The sequence below is a fragment of the Phragmites australis genome, chromosome 24, assembly GCF_958298935.1.
Source record: "Phragmites australis chromosome 24, lpPhrAust1.1, whole genome shotgun sequence".
Classification (NCBI taxonomy): domain Eukaryota; kingdom Viridiplantae; phylum Streptophyta; class Magnoliopsida; order Poales; family Poaceae; genus Phragmites; species Phragmites australis.
This window is the reverse complement of record NC_084944.1, coordinates 2,724,635-2,742,068: the sequence shown is the minus strand read 5'-3', so window position 1 is coordinate 2,742,068 and position 17,434 is coordinate 2,724,635. Positions and strand designations below refer to the sequence as shown.

At 45.6% G+C, this 17,434-nt stretch overlaps 3 protein-coding genes and 1 pseudogene across 4 annotated transcripts; 1 reads left to right on the top strand and 3 right to left on the bottom strand.

The window, feature by feature from the left end:
• Positions 1-369: 369 nt before the first annotated feature.
• LOC133907461 (C-terminal binding protein AN-like) lies at positions 370-8,838 on the top strand. 2 transcript variants are annotated; one of them, XR_009907965.1, is made up of 7 exons: positions 370-1,132; positions 1,875-2,043; positions 2,187-2,317; positions 2,894-3,667; positions 3,792-3,839; positions 8,167-8,251; positions 8,487-8,838. XR_009907965.1 is itself a non-coding variant. In XM_062349511.1 (7 exons), the coding sequence occupies exons 1-7, from the start codon at positions 530-532 to the stop codon at positions 8,556-8,558; spliced, it is 1,911 nt and encodes a 636-aa protein (XP_062205495.1). In that variant the 5' UTR covers positions 375-529; the 3' UTR covers positions 8,559-8,838. The 2 variants fall into 2 exon arrangements, 1 of the variants encoding a protein (XP_062205495.1); XM_062349511.1 differs by having other exon boundaries at positions 375-1,132; positions 8,138-8,251.
• Positions 5,825-7,142, bottom strand: LOC133907386 (uncharacterized). Its single transcript, XM_062349419.1, has 3 exons — positions 6,829-7,142; positions 5,934-6,736; positions 5,825-5,851 (listed from the first exon to the last, which is right to left on the bottom strand). Exons 1-3 carry the CDS (start codon positions 7,022-7,024, stop codon positions 5,825-5,827), a joined length of 1,026 nt encoding a protein of 341 aa, XP_062205403.1. The 5' UTR covers positions 7,025-7,142.
• A 97-nt stretch (positions 8,839-8,935) lies between the features above and the next one.
• Positions 8,936-9,821, bottom strand: LOC133907463 (uncharacterized protein PAM68-like; annotated as a pseudogene).
• Positions 9,822-10,150: 329 nt separating this feature from the next.
• LOC133906899 (probable serine/threonine-protein kinase At1g01540) lies at positions 10,151-13,382 on the bottom strand. The gene is made up of 7 exons (XM_062348859.1): positions 12,570-13,382; positions 11,732-11,836; positions 11,492-11,614; positions 11,077-11,247; positions 10,877-11,006; positions 10,581-10,787; positions 10,151-10,448 (listed from the first exon to the last, which is right to left on the bottom strand). The coding sequence occupies exons 1-7, from the start codon at positions 13,307-13,309 to the stop codon at positions 10,392-10,394; spliced, it is 1,533 nt and encodes a 510-aa protein (XP_062204843.1). The 5' UTR covers positions 13,310-13,382; the 3' UTR covers positions 10,151-10,391.
• Between the last annotated feature and the right edge of the window lie 4,052 nt (positions 13,383-17,434).

Genomic DNA, 17,434 nt, shown 5'->3' with positions numbered 1-17,434 from the left:
TTCTTCAGATAGACATTTTCAACCCAAGAAGAACCAAACACCCTAGAGTAACATCAGGCCCATCAGAATTGGGCTGAGATAGAATCACATTTTGTGGAGCGCACAGGATGGGCCCAACAGAGCCTACGAATTTCAGTTTTTTTTTCTTCCTTTCACGCTTGCCAGAGCCCGTGAACCGCACACACCGTTCGCTGCCAGCCGACGCATCGATTTCGCTGATGATCCGCGCAGGGAATGACACCTCTCTTCCCGGCCGGCTGGACCGCCGTGTTCTGAGCCGCCGGCAGCTGATTCCACATTTCCACTGCCGGCTCGTGCATTTCGTTCAAAACGCAGCGTGCCGACGCGCCCGGTCCTGCACGGCGCGGGTGGGCGCTCCCGCCCGGCACCGTGCTGCGCGAGGAGCACGGCACGCAAAAGCTGTCCTTTTTATTGTGCCGCGCTCGTGCCCGTACAAAAGGAAAACCGAAGCCAGCCGAGGCGCAGTCAACTCCTCCTGGCTCCGCCCTGCAGCCGAAGGGCCCGGAAAATGTTGCACGGCCCGGCCCACTCCTCCCCGCCGGCGTCCGTCGGCGCCGGCGGCGATGGGCAGCCGCTGGTGGTGTCGCTCAACTGCATCGAGGACCCGTCGTTGGAGCAGGAGGCGCTGGCAGGGGCGGCGGCCGTGGAGCACGCGCCGCTCTCGGCCCTCTCCGCGGGCCGCGTCGAGGCCGCCGCCGCCGTGCTCCTCCCCTCGCTCGCCTTCCTCCCGCGCGCCGCGCAGCGCCGGCTCCGGCCCTGGCAGCTGCTGCTCTGCCTCGGATCCCCCGACCGCGCCGCGGACAGCGCCGCGGCCGCCGAGCTCGGGCTCCGCCTCGTCCACGTCGACGCCAACCGCGCCGAGGAGATCGCCGACACCGTCATGGCGCTCTTCCTCGGCCTCCTCCGCCGCACCCACCTCCTCTCCCGCCACGCCTCCTCCTCGGTGCCTGCCGCCGGGTGGCTTGGCTCCGTCCAGCCGCTCTGCCGCGGTATGCGGCGATGCCGGGGGCTTGTGCTCGGGATCGTCGGCGTCTCCGCCGCCGCGCGGTGCCTCGCCACACGTAGCCTCGCCTTCCGCATGAGCGTCCTGTACTTCGATCCGCTATACGAGGTGCCGGATCCGCTACTAATACACTTTTAGCCTGTGATCTGCACTGTTAGTTATCAGTTTTATTGCTCTAGGTTTGAACTGCTGCTCTGCACTATGTGCTTCGCTAGTTTCGGTGATTTGAAAATTTTGTAGTGTTCTCGGCATGACCAGGGGATATGTGTTTGCTAGTTTCTTGCGTTCGTTTCATGGAAAGGTGATCTGATTTTTGGCTTCTAGTGTGTTATTGCCTGGCTACTTGTAGATTTAGTGGTCCTATTTAGTGTTCGTGGCCTCGAGGATGGTATTAGTTGAACTCCTATTGATTATGTCTTTCGAGTATCTGGCAAGAATATGTTTTATGCTAGAACTAATTTCATGCAACCGGCATATGTTGGGGCTTAGATGATGAGACAATTGAAAAGATCTGGATTTTCCTTGTGCCTGTTTAGGTTAGCCTGAACTCCTAGTCAAACACTTTGAGAGCTAAAGGACTCATTTTTCTTCCCTTCCAAGAGACTTCAACTCGAGTAGTTTATGTTCACATGATCAGATAAAAATAATTTTGCTAGATTGTTGCAGTATGTTCTAATATTCACTTTAGTTTTATATCCTCAGCTCCTGTACCTTTTACTACAAATTTATGTTCAAGTAATTTTGCTAGGTTGTGTTAGCATTCATTGTGTTTCTGGATTATTTAACCTTGATAATGGAGTCAAAAACGATGCTGATCTGACCCTTTTAAATGTTTTGACGTTACATGAAGTCTACTAGGAAACCAAAGCGACCTTCTATTGTATTTCCTTCTGCTGCCAGAAGAATGGATACTCTCAATGATTTATTGGCAGCTAGTGATCTTGTCTCACTTCACTGTGCATTGACAAATGATACAACACATATACTTAATGCCGAGCGCCTGCAGCTCATAAAGCCTGGTAAAACAGTTCCTTCCCTGATTCCTTTTTCTCTTGTACCTCTCATATTGGCATTCGCATGCTCTCTGCAGTATGAATTAGCTTATATGTTTCTTTCTTCATGTTATAACATGCTCTGAATGACTTCCTTTTGAGCCCTGCAGGAGCTTTCATAGTCAACACTGGTAGCTGTCAGCTCATAGATGACTGTGCGCTCAAAGAACTGTTGATTGATGGAACTATAGCTGGATGTGCATTGGATGGAGCTGAAGGTCCACAGTGGATGGAAGCATGGGTATGGAACTTACCTTGGACAGAATTAAAGGTTTATAGGAATTATGTTAAACCAACCACAATGTTATCTATAGACAAACAACGTCATCTTATGTACTGGTCTAGTCTTCCCAATATGCTTTCACTGGAATCTTGTGTTTCGCACTAAAGGCAGTGATGTCATAGAAGTTTATGGTAGGGTTTCCAATTTACTCTATCGTGATATGCAATCACTATTTAACATAATGGAATATCTCAGTGGCGGAAAATTCAAGCAGTATATCTATAGGAAACTTGGTTTTTGTACTCCAAGGAGTTATTCACTTGATGAGGAGGTATAGACAATACAATCAGCTAGCGTGCCTCTTAGTTCGAAAATAAATGAAAGATACATAACTGTTGTCCTAAAAGAGGAAAGGACAAACAATTTACATGCTCTTTAGTTTTCTTGTGCCTGTGCTCATACTCTGGATGCTTTATCCTTTAGTGCAGATTGATGTTTAAATCTAGGAGAGCACATTTTACTCAACAGGGTTCCAGTCACCTTTCAAAGGAAATGATTAACAATACTAATTATGTCTTTATTGATCACTCACAGGTACGCGAGATGCCAAATGTATTAATTCTTCCTCACAGTGCGGACTACAGTGAAGAAGTGTGGATGGAGATCAGAGAGAAAGCTATTGCAATATTGCAGTCCTTTTTCTATGATGGTGTTGTTCCAAACAATGCTATTTCTGATGAAGATGAAGACATAAGTGAAGCAGGATGTGAAGATGATCGACTAGCTAATCAAGAAAAAGAACGTGCTTTACAGGTTTGTGATGGTGAACGGCAGACAGAAGAAAGCCAATTAACTATAGAATCTGACAAGAGAAGAGCCATTTCCCAGCCTGAAGAACCTCAAGCTTCAGGACAGTCTCACAGTGTTGGCTTCAGATCAGAAGGAAGGCGCAGCCGATCTGGAAAGAAAGGGAAAAAGAGACCCTCTCGCCGCAGATCGCAACAGAAAATGGATGAGTTGTCAGCTGTAGAAGGAGGAAGTAACTATTCCTCACGTAAAGATGATGATAACCAAGTGTTAAGTTCTAGTTCACGGTTTGCTTCACCTGAGGACTCCAAAAATAAGCAGAAATCTTCTGTTGAATCACCAATGGAAATAATTTCTGAAAATAAGTTGCCTGCAGGGCTTGGTAGAAAGATTCCCGAGAAGCTGAAAGAAGGTTTTGTTATTGCCCTAAAGACGAGAGATAATTCAGGTTTTTATGTTTCAAGAGAGAAGGTCGCTGGTGGTGGATGGTATCTTGATGCGGTGCCAAATGCTACAAAGAGGGATCCTGCTGCTCAGTTCCTAATCACTTTCAGAAACAAGGTGGTGTTTTTTTGCCTCTCTTTTAATCTGGTTTTATTTGCCTTGCTTTTACTTAACCTGCCAGGTGATTTTGATTGGATACCTTACACATACAGATACTGATTATACGCCCTCTATTTTTTAGGATACTATGGGTTTGCGATCTTTTGTCGCTGGAGGCAAACTATTACAGGTATCGCATTTTTAAGTTGGTACTCTGACTTTATGTGAGCTGAATATAGTGTTAGTGAAGTAAGGAGAATACTAGGCAAGCAGCTATGCACTGATTGGTAATTGGTAGAATTAATTGGGCATACGTGGTCACATCAATCTTGATGCTTTCGTTACTGGTCTATTCATTTGTTTGTTGCACATAGTTATCTACTTGATTCCATGCTTTGGCAAAAAAGGTGCTATCTGTTATCTGGTATACTGCTTCTTGCATCATCCTTCTATTTGTTTTGAATGATTTACATGTTCGTGGTCAGAGCCTAATTTCATAGCAGGAAGTTCTAAAGGTTGAGAAATGGAACCTCGTTTGATTCTACGTATGTATGATCTTGTTTATCGGATGGATTAGAAGTAAAAAAAAAACTGCTTTTATTTATTTGATGTTACAATATTTAAAAAAAAGATACATAGCTATAGTGATGTCCAAATGGGCCTGTCGGGCCGGCCCGGCACGACCCGGCTAGGTGTGGCCTGACAGGTCTGGGAAGGTTAACGAGCCATGCAATGCTGGCCCACGGCACGGTTCGTCAGCCATCGTGCCATGTCGGGCTGGCCCGGGCACTGTTGCGGGGCACGACTGGCTCGGTGGCCTGGCGGGCATGACGCAGCAGCGGGGAGGGCGGGGCGGCACAACGACGTGGTGGGGCGGGGAGTGCCCGTGCCCATGCCGGCCTGTCATGCCAAGGCGTTGGCCCAGGCCTGGCCCGACTCGTCTACCCCTCGGGCCGACCTAGTAGGCACCTAAGTTACACGGATACGGATACGTGTATCAGTATCGGACCGATACCGATACACGGATACGTCTTTTTTCCGGAAATCCCGATACGCGGATACGTTTCAATAATATTTTATTAAAAATAAGTAGCTGCCATTTGGGTTATCACCCTTAAGGAGTTACTTCCAGCCGAATAACACATAAGAACATATAAGAAACACAATCTCACGAATAGCAAATTGGAAAGTTTAGTAGATAGTAGCTCACACAATAAAACATAGAAGTTCAACATAGCAGATAGCAAGTTCTACTTAAGTTCTATTACATAACATAATAGCTAGGATAGTAGCTTGCAAGTTCATCCAACTAGGTTTGTTCAGGATTTGCTTCAGCTTCATTTTCCCAAATATCAGCCTCCACATCTCCAAAAGACACGGCTTGCAATTCAGGCTCATCAAGAGAAAGGTTAGCCACTTCAAGAATTCCTAAACCACTTAGAGATTCAAAAGAATCTCCTCCCACATCCCACATCCTTGATTCCCTTTTCTTGTAATCATCAGTCCTTCTTGAGAGATGTCTCAAATTTGAGTGCACATAGACCAAATCTTCAGCACGCTCTGGAGTTAGGGCATTTCTTTTGACACTATGAATGAAGCTATATGTATTCCAATTTCTCTCACATCAGGAAGATGAGGCTGGTTGGCTAACCAATTTGATGGCCAAATTCATCAATAAAGCAACAGACTGTCCATGATTTGTCCACCAAGTCATGGGAGAAACAAACCATCTATCATGGAGGGAGTCAGGATCATTGAATTCTTCGGAACAACTAGAGAACCTTGCATATTCTTCTTTCACTTGAGACAATTCTGTTGGTATGCGGAAGTACTTCTTGAAGCATGTCATCCTCATTTTCGATACCTCTTTGTCCTTGTGTGGAGGTACACGACCAACACCTCCATGTAGCCACTCTTGGCTATAATATCTACAATATAAACATACGAAAGTGAATTAGCAATCGAGCTATAAACATAAGCAAGATGCAAGTATTGATTATTACCTTGGGTTGAGTGAATGAGCCATACAATGAAGTGGATTATTGCCTTTTGTCCACCTATCAACTAATATCTTATGAATAACCAAGTACAAGTCCGACTCATTTGGTTGCTTTCCTTCCCATTGATATATCTCTTTCTTCACTTTCTCAATCATAGAATCCCACATCTTATAAATCAAGTTAAGACATGGTGTGTTAGTGTCTGCCACACGTATCATCTCATAGATAGGAGTAGTAATCTTAAGTATATACTCCACATTCCTCCACCAAACCTCACTCAATACCTTGTCATGGACTAGAGCTGCTGTTTGAGCATCATCTTTGTAAATGTCCCATGCTTCACTAATTACCATTTGCTTAAGAGGCATTTGTACCTCCACCATCCGTTTCAACATACACACAATTGATGCAAATCGTGTTTCAGCAATAGCTAGTAGCTTCAAATGACTAAACTCATTGAACATAAAAAGCCGCATGCCATGGTTCATTATAAAATTCTTGATGATTTGGGCTTCACTTTTAATAACATGTATAAATTCAAGTTGTTTCCAAACAAATTCCTCATCTTCATTCTTTGGGAGTTTTGGCTCACAAATACTTTTCAAAGCAAGATTGAGAGTATGCACAACACATGGTGTCCAGAATATATTCTCATATTCAGCTTCAATAAGAAGACCCGCACCTTTGCAATTTGCAGCATTGTCTGTGATGATTTGTACCACATTCTGACGACCCACTTCTTCAATAACAGACTTCAGCTTCTCAGCAATGTATTCTTTTGTCTTCACTTGCCCTTCACAATTATCAGCCCTCAAGAACATAGGTGCCTTCTCAGAAACAACAACAAAGTTGATGAGTGGTCGCCTCTGCGGATCTGACCATCCATCAGCGCAAATTGTCACTCCCTTCTCCTGCCATGTGCTCTTTGAACTCTGCAATAGCATCTCAATGTGACCTCTTTCTTGCTTCAGAAGCGAAGTTCTAAGCTTGTTGTACCCAGGCATTTTATAACCCGCCAAGTTGCGGTTACAAGCAAAGGAAATTGCTTGTTGAAAATATGGATTTCTTGCAAAATTGAAAGATATCCCTGTAATTCAATTAAAAAACAGAATTAGCACAACTGCACAAGTAAAGAAAACTTAAAATTGCAAATTAGTGTATTGCAATGAAAATGAATACCTCCAGAATAGAATGATCTAGCAATTAGAGCATCCAAGTGCTTACGGTCCTTCATTGCCCAAGATTTCTCCAATGCACTTGCAGGTCCTCTCTTGTTCGTGCTGCCACCATATGAAGAACCCGTAGTAGGCAAAGACACAGTTATCTGTCTTGACCTTTCTACTAATTCTTTGCACCTTAGAACATCTCTTCTCATTTGGCTAAGCAAATCAATAGACACCTTCGGACATATACCCACTCCCTTTCCCTTCTTCTGTAGCAAATGAGCTTCAACTCAAGTGTAGCTACTGAATCCTTCATATGGACAATACTTGCACTTCTATCTAGTATTGCCCCCCCCTCCCTGCTCTAGGTCTCTCTAAAATGTGGACATGATCCCACAATGGAGCTCTAACATCTGTCGATGTTGCAGAAGCACCACCAGCAGCATCACTACTTGAACCTTCGGTCGCCATCACGATGAATCGGTGATAACACTGCTAAATGCTAAATGCTAAGCACCTAAGGCAATCGGGAGGGGGAAAATGGGAGGGGAAGAAGGAGGAGAACGCACCAGTGAAGTTCAACCGTGCTCTCCCGCACCCGTGCGCCAGCCGCTGTTCTCCCGCGCCCGTGCGCCGGCCGCTGCTCTCCCGCGCGCCGGCCGCTGCAGCGCCCGCCTGCCAGTGCGCCTGCCCGCCCGCCCGCCTGCCCGTGCGCCCGGCGGGGAAGGCCGTCCGCCGCCTGCCCGCCCGCTGCCCGCCCGCCTGCGCCTGAAGAAGCCAACCGTGCGTGCCTCCGCCCGCAGCGCAGGTTAGGTTAGGCTTCAAATGGGCTGGGCCGTATCCGCAACAGCACAAATACGTATCGGCCCACGTATCCGTATTTTCTGTAATTATTTTCGCGCGGATACTCCACGGATATGTATCGGCCGTGTATCCGTATTTGATACGGCATCCGGTGCGGATACGGCACCGGACTGGAGTATCCGTGTTTCTGAGGTAGGCACGATCCATTTGGACAACACTACATAGCTATATCTTCCCGGAGTGCCTCTATCTCATCTGCATTTAGTGTATGCTACATTTTACAAGACACAATGTCTTTTTTTTTTCAGTTGGTGACTAAGGTTAAAATGGGGTGGTTTGGTAGACAAATAAATTTAGTAAGGGCATGTCGTCATCTTGTGCTTTTGTTAATAATCTCACAAGTCTAAAATTATTAATTGTCAAATGAAAAAGGAACAAAGGAAGCATTTGTAATCATGTAAAGTGAAATGCTTGACCAAGTCACTGTTTCTATATGTTTAACTGGTTTATAATGTCATCAGGCTAATAAGACGGAGTTCATTTTCGCAAGTCATTCTTTTGATGTTTGGGAGAGCTGGATGCTGGAAGGCTCCTTGTCAGAATGTTGTAAACTGGTCAACCGCAGAAATTCCTCGGTATGCCCATTTGTCGTCACCATTCTGATAATCACATAGCAGCAATATCAATTAAGATACACAAAATGCATCAATTAGTGGCAGTAATACAGTTGCACCTCACAAAATAGGATCCCTTCATTTCCAGGGAGTTCCATTGTTAAAACTAACTTGAAATGCTTGCATTGATACTTTTCGGTTGCTTATACCCTTCGTTCATTTCATTTCGCTTCCTGACAGCTGAAATTTTTTGTAGGCCGTATTGGAGGTCTATATTGAGCTCCTCGCAGCTCCCAGTGAAGATGGTGTCACTAGGTGGCTTGACTAATGCATATGGTCTCTAGGGCTATCAAAGGAACTGACTCAATGTTGTCCTCCAGTTTGGTCTGCTCCCAATTTTCTGTTACCAAGTCTTCGGTTTTGGCAATTCTAGATCTAGATTTCTAATGCAGGGACCCCGCAGATCCACTGTGAATTATTTAACAGCCTGCTGTTGTTAGTTGCACCAGTAATTCAGTATGAGAAACACGTTACTATTTGCAATGCAAAATTCAGTATGACTGTATGCAAGTGTGGATTACTCAACTAGTTATTTATTGTCTTTTTTACTGAAAGGTAAAATTAAAGTATACCAAATTGAGTATTGCATGATCTGTAGCAACTAACAAGGCGCAGAGGATTTCAGTATCTAGCGCCAATGCCCAGTCATTTCTTCTGCTGCTTAGCCTTCTCCTTCTCAATCTCTTCCTTCCACAGCACGGGCCAGTTGGCCCGGGCCTCGTCGATCCCGAGCAGCGACCCTTCCTTCTCGGGGTCCCAGGTCGCCGACAGCGTGCCGTAGGCGATGCCCTGCGCCGACGTGCCGAAGGCGACGAGGATGGTCAGCAGCGGCAGCCACGACGGAGCGTCCACCCCTTGCCCGCGCTTGAGCGGCGTCGTCGTACACGTTGAGCAGCGCGACGCCCGACGCCATGGACACGCCCACCATGAACATGATCCGGCGGAGGATGCGGTCGAATACTGGCTGCGGCAGCTCGTCGTCGTCGTACTCCTCGCTGCTGCCGCCGCCACCGTCGGGCTTCACGAGTGACGCTTCCATTATCAGCTGCCGCTGCCGCTGCTGCAGGTCTTGCTGCCGCCGGCGCTCCTGCCGCTTCTCCTTCAGCGTCATCTTCTTGGACGGCGCCGCGCCGGTGCTGATGCTGCTGTCCGTGGCTGCCGAGCGGATGGGCCGGGGCTCGCCGTCGTCCGTAGAGCGGCTAGAGTCTGGACGTGGAGTTGAGCGCCCATGCGTGGTGGGGTTTTGCAGTCGGGAGAGCCGCTTGGTGGAGTAAGGCAGCCATGTCTATGAGCCTATACCCGTGGTTTCTCCGTGGGAGACGACGACGAGCTCGCTCGCGGAATGGTTTTTCAGTACGTGTTTCCTCCGATGATAAATGGCCTCATCGCCATGAGCGAGTGGTGACCCGTGGCCGTGGGTGTGATGTAGACTCATACGCTTTTGGATGACACATAGACCGGCCCCACAAAAAATATCTGGCGTAGATACGCTGGCCCACCTGCAGGTGAAAAGGTCGCTGCCAAGTTCGCGTTCCCAACTCGGGTGCGTACACACAACGCTTACTAAAGATCGGACAAAATCATCACCAGCGTAGCGCTATCAACGAGTATGTTACTTATCATTGAAAGAAAAATATATTTTAGTGAGACATGCAAGAAATAAATCTTAGTTGCAACGTGGTAGATAGGGTACCGCCATGTTCACTAACTACCCAAGTCATGGCTTGGTTCTCAATTGATAGGGGAGTTCTGGTGGCTACTGATTAAGTACGGTGCAGCGCCATGTGATCGTGCTGGCTCTGTGCAGTAGCGGTTAGATCCGGCAAGGGAACGCATAACTGCACCGGTTTCTTCAACAAGGGGCAAGACAAAATGCACTTTTGTTAGGTTAAATCTTCAAAAGGAGGTGCTCAGTACAAGCTGGTGTCAGGGATTGTGTGTCGAGATCACCATGCTTGTATGATTATTGTTTTTACCATGGCTGTCATACGATCACAGAAGATCAGAGATCGACTTGTACAAAAAAAAAAAAACGTTGTGATATAACGGTATCCTGCTTCTCTGCCACACATGGCCTTTCATGATTTCATCACCTGTACTATTAGCGTTCGTAACTGCTTGACGCCTGGGGAGATAAATCCCGGGCAAGCTTGAGCTCCTGCAGGTGATTGCAATTGACAAAGTGGTCAGCATCAGATCGAAATACTATGAAGTTTAAACTACTTGTCCATAAAAAAATAGTCAACTACATGCAAACAAAAAAAAACTTGAGATGTTGCCATTCACGTACGTCTCTCGATATCAGGTCGTCTTCCAGCATATGGACCACATGCGCCATCGTGGGTCTTTGGCCGCCGTCAGGGTCGACGCACCGGAGCGCGGCAAGGACCACCCGCTTCAGCACCTTGGACGGCGGCCGCTCCGGCAGCCTGGGGTCCAGCACCTCCTCCACCCTCTTCTCGGCGACCATGCGCTTCAGCCATTCAACCAGGTTCACCTGAAGAGAGAGCAGCAATTTCGCCATTGCCATAAAACGACCCCTGTGCCAAGGTACAAGAGATGCACGAACGGCAGCTGGTAGCTGACCTCATCAGTCGGCCTGGTGTAGTCCACAGGAGACCTGCCCGTGATGATCTCCATGACGAGCACTCCGAAGCTGTAAACGTCGCTTCTCTCGTTCAGCATCCCAGTTCTTGCGTATTCAGGTGCCACATACCTGCAACACAGCAAACGCTGCAGCCAGTGTTGAACAACAGTCCTCTCTGAAAACAGAGATCAGCACTGACCCGAATGTTCCCATGACACGAGTGGCGACATAGGATTTCTCCGAGCACAGAAGCTTGGCGAGGCCGAAATCAGACACCTTGGCGTTCCAGTGCCGGTCAAGAAGAATGTTGCTGGATTTGATGTCACGGTGAACGATTTTGGGCTCCAATCCTTCGTGAAGGTAGGCCAACCTGAACGTCCAGAGGTTGCACTTGCACATGAGCGTATGCATAATTCAGTTTTTGGTAGATGCGCTGTTCGAGCAAAGCAGTACTGATGAGGTTGCTTTGGATACAGCTTGCCTAATCATGCCAACTAGGAATACCATTGGGGTACTAATGTCAATAATAGCATTTTAATGTTTACTGGTCATCTCAATTTCAGTTGGCTATTGAACAGGCAAACTAGTACGGATAAAGCAAACTAAAGCATTACCCTTTAGCAGTTCCAAGAAGTACGTGCATCCTGATATCCCAGGTCAGAGGACTGATTTCGCTGTCATCATGGTGCAACCACTTATCCAGATTACTGTTCTCCATGTACTGGTAGACAAGCATCCTATGCAACCGCAACAATGCTATGGATTAAACTGTTGTCAACTAAGTTTCAGGATGAACTAAGATCACATAAGAAATCTTGCGTTTAAATCGATAAACAGATCCCAGTGCACTCTACCTGCAAGCTCCCTCGCTGCAGTAGCCGAGCAAACTGACAAGATTCTTGTGCCGAACCCTTCCGATCGTCGCAACCTCCATCCTGAAATCTTTCTCGGCCTGGCCCCTGATGAAGCATACAACAGTTAGTGAGTCTTTTTTCTTTGAGTAAATTTTAAAAAACTACAACTATTTTGGCATAAATATCACCGAACTACAACTTTTCAAGCACGTATCACACTACTTTGACAATGTGTACCACAAACTACAATTTTTTCTAAAACCACAACTATTTGTTGTCGCAGAATAACAACTTTTTAGGTAAATATAGTACTTCTGCTAGAAAGTTTTAGTTTTGCACCACACATTGTAAAAGAAGTTGTAGTTATGTGATATGTGCATGAAAAATTGTAGTTCTGTGATACTTGTGTCAGTTGCAGTCTTCTTAAAAAATTACTCTTTTTCATGTTTTTTTAACCTCCACCCACCACCCTGGCGAACTGGGTTGCAACATCTGCCACTGAACTGAAGAGTGGATGCAACTTGAGTTTGAATTTCTTGTGTCCCAGTAGGCTACCAGAAGCACTTTACTACTCGTGAATCCGAATTCAATGTAGCAACTACCTGTGTTCTTGCACCCAACTAACTCAAAAGCACATGCTCAATGAGATTTTTTAAAAATTTGAAATGAGAGATTTTTCAGCAATTGATCCAGCGAATAGAAGAATCGGTAACAGAAAATACGATCATTATTGAGAAGTCCAGGAACCGAACTAGAAAAGTTTTGCGTTTGAAATCTGTTCACGTTTTGAATCTAACTGCAAATCCAAACGAACACATCTGGAAGCCAGAATGAGTACCTGTTGTTGTGGAGGTTTTTTATGGCGACGGCGGTGTTGTCCCGGAGCACGCCCCTGTAGACGACGCCGTAGCTGCCCTCCCCGATCACGTTCCCGTCGGCGAGACCACCCGTGGCCTTCTCCATCTCCCGGCGCGTGTAACGCCGGCCCCACCCGCGCCGCGCCGCCTCGGGCTCCGCTTCATAGCTGCCGCCGCCGCTCTCGGTGCTCCCACCGTCGCCGCTGCTCGTCGCTGTCTCGCCGCTGGTCCTCGCGGATTGCTCCACCAGGATCAGCGGGGCCGTCTGCTCCTCCTTGATGTACTCGACCGGCGGCTCGAACGGCGGCGGGCGCCAGCGAGCGGCGGCCTCTTCGATGTCCTTGGCCGGCATTGTCATTGCCTGATGCGCATGCACCCGGTGCTTGAGGGACTTACTGGCGCCGGGGCGGTGCGGGCACGGGGCGAGGCGCGGGCGGCGCCGGCACCGGCGGCAGAGGCAAACGGCGAGGCAGAGAAGAGCGAGAACGGCCGCCGCGGCGCCGGCGGCGACGAGGACCCAGGAGCGGAGGCCGAGGACGGGGGTGCGGTGCGAGAGCCAGGCGCTCGGGAGACCGACGCCCAACACGGACGGTTCGCCCTGCTGCTTGTGCTGCAGCTGCTGCCGATGGAGATGGTGGCGCGGCGGAGGCGGGTGGCGGCGCGGGGGGCTCCTCGCCACAGGCCACGCCGTGGGCGGCGGTAGCGTCCTCGGAGCAGTCATGGCTGCGCGCCGACGCTGAGACGTGGAGGTTTGTTGGTTTGGTTGCTTATAAATTTAGGTTTTTTCTAGCATCTAGTGTTGATGCGGTGTGCTGGTGTGGTAAATGTGAATTTTCCTTTTACCAATTAGTCGTTAAAATTGAGTTAGAATTATGACGTGTTTGATTGCAGCCCTGACTTACCCTGTTAAAAATTTGGCGTTGTCATGTTTTATTCTTTGTCGTTTGGATTAACGCCAAAATTTTGACTTGTCCACCTAACACTGCCCTCCTAATTATTTTCTCGCTAACTTGCGGACGAAACCGCGTCGGCGAAAAGCTACATTAAAATTTTAGCGAGTCCGGATTTGATAGGATAAAAGCAACTCCAACCAACTTCATAAATCTTGTTTTCTATATCGGTAAAAGATTGTCTCTACTTCTCTACGCGTTACAACCGACTCACTAAATCTCGCTCCCTAAATTTCACTTCACTATATTTATTATTATTCTATAAATAAGAAATATTTGCAAAAACTATATTTCTAACAGCTAATTTTTGTATATGTTTGAATTTTATTTGAATTCAAATTGAATTAAAAAAAGAATATCACATAAAATTATAAAAATACATATAGATAGAACATTACAAAGGAAATTATTTTTTCACCATATAACTTAGGGCTAAAAATAATTTATGAAATTAGTTCATCACATAAGAAGAATATTAATGATTTTTCCAACTTTTTGGGAATTGATTTGAGGCCTTAACAGTTGTTATAAGTTATAAAAGTACATGTTTTGGATAATTTTAGTTTAATTTTTATATAGGCTTTTTGAGTGAATCTAGTTAAAATGGGTTGCACATGAATTATAGAACACGTACATTTTTTTTAGAATTTTTAAGCAACAGAAGATCATTGTTTGAACAGAGAAAATGAGAAAAACAAATCGAATCTGTTAGTACTGTTCACCACTGGTCCATCTGTCAGCCTCTCTCCTGCTCGCTAGACCTAGAGAGCGAGACGGACTAGATAGGGAGCACACAGCGAGAGAGTTGGCGAGTGGGTTGGAGATAATTTTATGAGGTTGATTGCTATTTTTGATGATAGGGAGTTAAAAAGGAAGCAGTTGGAGTTGCTCTAGTACAGGTGGAATTCAAACAAACCCTATCTTTCAAAATTCTGATGCGTGGCCTCCTGTTAATTCCCATTTCAGCAGGCAGCCTCATGTGGTGCTTGGTGTTAGGGTTCAATTTATCGATGGTAAATGATTGAAATTGGTGGTTACTAAGCTTACCGCTTCGATCCGATTTCAGAAACCGAATGGTAACCAAATCTGAATTTAAAAAATTATGAAAAAATAAAAAAATTCTAAATAAATTCTAAAAAAAGATAGACAATTCTAAGACATTCTGTGAATTTTTTTTTTCAAAAATAATGTCGTTTGCATCATATTATATAGGGAGAAAGTTTGAAAAAAATGAAAGAAGTTGAAGCGTACGGCTCAATTATTAACTCATGTTAAAAAAAGCTTAACATGCAAAAACATATTTTTCTTGTGTATGACGTATCTTAAGAGTATCTTTAAAATTGATTTCATTTTATTTAGGGTTTTATTAATTTCTCCATGATTTTTACAAAGTTCACAAGCATAAAGTGAATACGTTAAGAAACAACATTATAATTAACTTTTTCATATCTACTATTATTTTTCCTATATAAAGCATAATATGAATAAACTAATAAAATTGATTTCACTAATTTTGGAGGTGTGACGAGTCAGTTATGAATTAATCTAGTCACAACATATTTACACAATACTGCATGTTACAATAACTAATTCATGAGTTCATATATTTTAAAAAGACATAGGATCATGTAAGAAGACTAAAAAACTAGTTTCATGATTTTTGGATTAGCAAAGAGTAAACTATGCATTTAACTTGGTTTAATAAGTACATTTTCTCACATAAAAATTTCAACTTTTTTATGAGTATAAATACTTTTATCATGGAGATCATGTTATAAGGAAACCAACAAAATATGCTTCACTTGATTTGAAGCTCAGATGAATTAGTTATTGATTTTACAAGATTGAGACAATTTTTAGGTTTTTTTGTTGAACTTCGCTGAAAATCGAGAAAACCGAGCGGTTATCGATAGGACCGAGCGATTACCGATAATGCAGGAAATTCAAGAAAACCGCTCGATAAATCGAAAAAATCACTCGGTAACCAGTCCGATTCGACTAGTTACCAAATGGAGAATCTGGCATTTTTTTTCCAAATTTTAAATTTTAGCAAATGAATTTTGTGCGAACTTCAACTGAATTTCGAGCGGTTATCGCGATAACCTTGTATTTTCAGTTACTGCTGGGGAGCGGTTACCGTTTCAAAAACGGTAAGTAAAATCCTACCTGGTGCCCACCATTTCACACTGTTTCGTCGCCACAACTCCACATCGTCCTGGCCATTTTTGTTCCCATAGTCACCTCCTCCCTCAGTCGACCATCCACCAAACCCTAGACGTGCTTGCAAGCAGACACTGTCACACGCAGGCACGCAGCCATATGCCGATTTTCAAAATAAAAAATCAAGATTTGGAACCTCGGCTGAAAGTTTCTACATCTCATTTAAAAGTTGGTCAACTGAAATATTTTCTTCCTGAATCTCATTTTAAAGTCAAAATTTCACAAGCTTTTAAATCTATTTTTAATGTTCCCCCGGATGAATTTGAAAGGTTTGTTTGTTCCGTCGCGGCAGCAGCAAGCGAACATGGAGTTTTTTTGGTAAGGTGTTGATGCTAACAACTATGGTTTCAGCAGGCTCATGTGCGAAGCTATAATAGCCCACCCGAGTGTACTGACGTTAAGAAAAAAAATCTCAGTTATTAGAAATCTAATCTTACCTCTTATACATCATCTAATTTTAAATATGTACACTATCTAAATTCAGATATATTAAAGTATACACTCATACTTTGCGCCCTGGCTTTCAGCCGATTGCATTTTGCCTCCGTGCGTGGGTACGGCCAACCGTTGAATTCTGTTGACCTCCACGACCACACGTCTCACTACGAACCGTGCAAACTGGCGGGCTCAATCGTCCGGTACAACACTAACACGTACACGAGGGAGATGGTGATGCACTGATCAAACTGTCGGTGCTGAGTTCCTGACATGCTGAGCTCCGGAAACTACACGTGACTACGACACTCGAACCTCTGCATTTTCGCTCCATCATTTGTGATCCTGCTGGATTGATGCTACTCGTTAAGATCTCGGTGCCGCAACTGTGAATGACGTTAAGATTCGTATTGGAAGGTTAGTTGGAACAAAAACGTATAGAGATAAAAGAAGTAACGGATGGATAAGAGAGGTGAATAGTGTTAGAGATTGAGATATTTGTGAGTTGGTTACCGATGGTTGTAGTTTAGATGGAGATAGAAATAGCACAAACTGAGCGCATGTTGTAGATAGACTCAATCTCTCCATTTGAATCGAACTCGGTACAATCTGTAAACGCCACGCCAGGGGCTGTTCCTGGCCTATATAAACACGCACAGCGGCCCGAGAGGGTTACAACGCTTCAGCAATTTCTCATGGCATCAGAGCCTCCTTCCTCCACTTCATCTACGTCGAGCCAATTCACGTCGCTCCCGTCTGCGCCAACAACGTCAGCGATCATGACCGGCTCCACCTTCGGCCTCCCAGTAGCGGAGAAGCTAACCCGTGATAACTATATTCTCTGGCGTGCCCAGGTCCTCCCAGCGATCAGGGGCGTGCAGCTCGTCGGCCTCCTCGATGGTTCGTCTTCCTCACCACCGGCCACCATACAAATTGCAAGAGATAACAACTCTGTTGACACTGTGCCCAACCCGGCGTATGCGACATGGATCGCACAAGATCAGCAGGTTTTGAGCTATCTTCTTGCATCTCTCTCAAGAGAGGTGCTAGCTCAAGTCGCGACGCTAACAAGTGCCGCTGAAGTCTGGAAGGCCATCCAAGAGATGTTCGCCTCCCAGTCACGTTCAAGAATCATTCATCTTCGCTCCAAGCTGACAAGCACGCGTAAGGGAGACACGTCTGCAGCAGCGTACTTCTCCAAGATGAAGGGGTTTGCAGATGAGATGGCTACTGCAGGTAAG